The 3,417-nt window shown below is 33.4% G+C and overlaps 1 protein-coding gene across 1 annotated transcript; it reads left to right on the top strand.

The window, feature by feature from the left end:
* Positions 1–1,424: 1,424 nt before the first annotated feature.
* Positions 1,425–3,192, top strand: LOC136226540 (MYB-like transcription factor ODO1). Its single transcript, XM_066015087.1, has 2 exons — positions 1,425–1,755; positions 2,541–3,192. Exons 1-2 carry the CDS (start codon positions 1,493–1,495, stop codon positions 3,037–3,039), a joined length of 762 nt encoding a protein of 253 aa, XP_065871159.1. The 5' UTR covers positions 1,425–1,492; the 3' UTR covers positions 3,040–3,192.
* The last annotated feature ends 225 nt before the right edge of the window (positions 3,193–3,417 follow it).

The following is a 3,417-nucleotide window of genomic DNA, read 5'->3' as shown; positions in this document are numbered from 1 at the left end:
TGAACATCCTCACTTTCGGAGCCATAGAGCCTAAACAGTCGTTTAGGCGTTGATCTAGCTCACGAAATATGACGTGGAAGGTGATGGAATTTCCACTAGCATCTAGCAGTGTTTTGGGATTTAGCATCCAAGGGAAGACTCTTTTCATGGGTGAAGGTAATGGAAGGGCTGACTTGAGCTCTTAGTTTTTTGAATGGATGTGAGGGTCAATCCATGCTCACCGCACTAATTTGATGTGAAAATATTAAGGAGGAAGTCCTGATATTGGATTTCTGATTGTAATCTCCTATAATAAGAAAAAATGAGCTATATGAGGGGCCGAGAATCGATGACATCACTCAAATGTCTAAGTTAGCATAATTTGAGGGGTTGAAGAGGAGGAATAAAATAGTTCTAAGGTTTTGTGATGAGATACCTTATTTGTGCAGTCGTCTTATTCTATTTATAAGATACTGAGGGGCAGTTTAGGGAGATATCACTTTCTTTTCCCTAACCGACGCTACAAAAACATGTTAGGATATGGATTTTTAATTCACTTATTGAATTAAATATCTACTTATTGAATTAGTTAGGTGTGGACATTTAATTCACTTATTGAACTAATTAAGTGTGGACATTTAATTCACTTAAAAGAGCGTTACTTATATAACAAAATGGTTTTGAACTGTTAAAAATATAAATTTTGTGTGCAAATGAAATGAATAACACTTTGTTAATTATGTTTTATATTCAAAACTGACTTTTCTGGTCATCAAGAGCGTAATGTAATTAAAAAAATCAAATCTTTAATACACTGAAATAAAAAGATTAAAATTCAATCAAGGATCTTAAGATAATTTTCCCTATAACATTTCTATACGCTTAATACATTAGCCCATATATACTTGTTCAGAAAAGTCAATTGTCTTGTACTTTTTGAAAATATCATACATATCGTTTTGAACTTGCTTAAAGTGACGTGACGATTCTCTAAGTTCACGTGACACAGTAATGAAATATTTTGTACAAGTTAATGTATATACAATTTTAAGAAAGTCAAAGGCAATTAATAATAGACCAATTTAAAAAAGTTAATAGATCATTTATTGTCCCATAGTTAACTATTTTGTACAAATACATGAACTAGGAATATAGGCTTAATACATCTATATTCCATGCACTTGCTCTAGAAAATGGATTAATAACTTTTGAAATATGTCAATAGCACCATAAATTTAATTAAAATGATCTATTAACTATTGAAGTTACACGAATTTACTTCAAATATATAGTCTTTAAAATAGGGATATGTATTAAGGCCATTTATATGAATAGAGCAAGCAATAAAATGGAAGAGAAAGTGCAATACACGTGGTTGAAGGAGAGCGTGAGTGGAAATTGATAAGTTAAAAAGCAAGTACAACTAGTATATAAAGGTGGGTGGGGTGTGGGGATGAAGTAACGTAGACTTGAGACTTGAGACCTGAGACTTGAGTTATTAAGAAAAAGAAAGATGGGTAGGCAGCCATGTTGTGACAAGCTCGGAGTGAAGAAGGGTCCTTGGACTGCCGAAGAGGACAAGATGTTGGTCAATTTTATTCTTACTCACGGCCAATGTTGCTGGCGTGCTGTGCCTAAGCTTGCCGGTCTCCGCCGCTGCGGCAAGAGCTGCCGTCTCCGTTGGACCAATTACCTCCGCCCTGACTTGAAGAGAGGCCTTCTTAATGAAGCTGAAGAGCAACTTGTCATTGATCTCCATGCCCATTTGGGCAATAGGTATATCCATGTTATCTTTTTTAATTCAATTTTATAAATCTTATCATAATCCCGGATAAATTAAGACCTGCAAACTCATTAGTTGTGGAATTGCTTACTTAACTTTCAAACATCATTTTATAAAAAAATTCTATAATGGACTGGGATCAGTACTGATACAATCCACTAAGATAATATCAGATTAATGGTTGATATTATCTAAGTGGAGGAATCAGTAATGGTGGTGATCCACATTTAATTTATTTTAATAAATATCTTTTTTATATCGCACCAACCTTAATATATATATAAATACTACAACTACAAGTTTGTTATTTTATTTTTGGGCCAATTTACACTTCAAATCATGTATTTGGCAAATTAGGAAATACTATACTACCACTAGATGTTATTCTAAATTTGAACTTTTCACTCTTTCCCTTTTATTTATTTTTTATTTATGAAGCACAATGATTAGGCTTTAGCACATATATGTTGACAGTTATTTAATGAAAAGGTTTAAATATAGGCATGCAAAAAAAAAAAAAGAATCTGAATTGCAAAAGTTAGAATAAATATTCTCTGCTATCATTTTCAACTTTTATTTAGAAAACTTAAAAGCTACTGAATGCAGTGATGACAAAAACAAAAATTAATATTTAATAATCCCAATTTTGTATTTATATATATGTGCATTTTAAGCTCATAATAATTACAATGTGGTGAGATTTCACATCACACACCAGGCCAGGATTAAACTTTATTATTAATATAATGATGATTATATTTTAAATAAAATTAATTAGGTGGTCGAAGATTGCAGCAAGACTTCCAGGAAGAACAGATAATGAGATCAAGAATCACTGGAACACTCATATAAAGAAAAAGCTAATTAAAATGGGAATTGATCCAATTACACATGAGCCTCTTCATCAGATCAATGATAATGCTGCTGATAATCATAACCATCAGCAAATAACAAACAATAACGGCGATAATCCCTCCTCCGGCGATGACATCACTTTTCCGATGGATGGATGGGATATTCCTGCAAACTGCAGCCACCCCGCCGGCGATCCTTCAATGAGTTACATAGTATCTGCAGAGTCGTCGACGTTTCTTCAAGACTCGACGACGGCGTGGGATTTTCCGGAGAATTACAGACAAGATACCGGGGCTTGTTCGTCATCTTCATCACAAGGGGAATATTCCAACTCTCCATGCCCATGGTCAAATATTGAAGATGATTATTATGGTCTTGGCTGTTTTGGTGACATGGATTTTAATATGCTAGACCTTAGTTAATTTAATTTTTATTTGGTCACATAAATCATAACCATTCATAAAAGTTTCTGCCCCTACTGCAGGAATCCGGTTAAAGTTTTTTTTTCCTTCCCTTTTTTTCTTTATGTTAATATTATAGTTTTGTTTATTATATTAATTTAATTTCTTTTAGTTTCCCAAACTAGTCCAGCCTTTCAGAATTTGTAAAGCGAAAGGAGAATCTTAATTAAATTTATCAGTGACAGGTTTGGCAAATTGGCAGCTTATGCTAGAGTATCGAGAGTGTGCTATGTGTTTAATATGTGTATTTGTTATAGTTTGCACTCAAAATATTTGGGTAAATTGCACCCATGGCCACTGAACTATTCCCATTTTCACATTGTGACCACTGAACTTCAT

Source organism: Euphorbia lathyris, chromosome 1 (genome assembly GCF_963576675.1).
Source record: "Euphorbia lathyris chromosome 1, ddEupLath1.1, whole genome shotgun sequence".
Classification (NCBI taxonomy): Eukaryota; Viridiplantae; Streptophyta; class Magnoliopsida; order Malpighiales; family Euphorbiaceae; genus Euphorbia; species Euphorbia lathyris.
The sequence above is the reverse complement of the archived record's forward strand: the minus strand, read 5'-3'. Positions and strand labels throughout refer to the sequence as shown.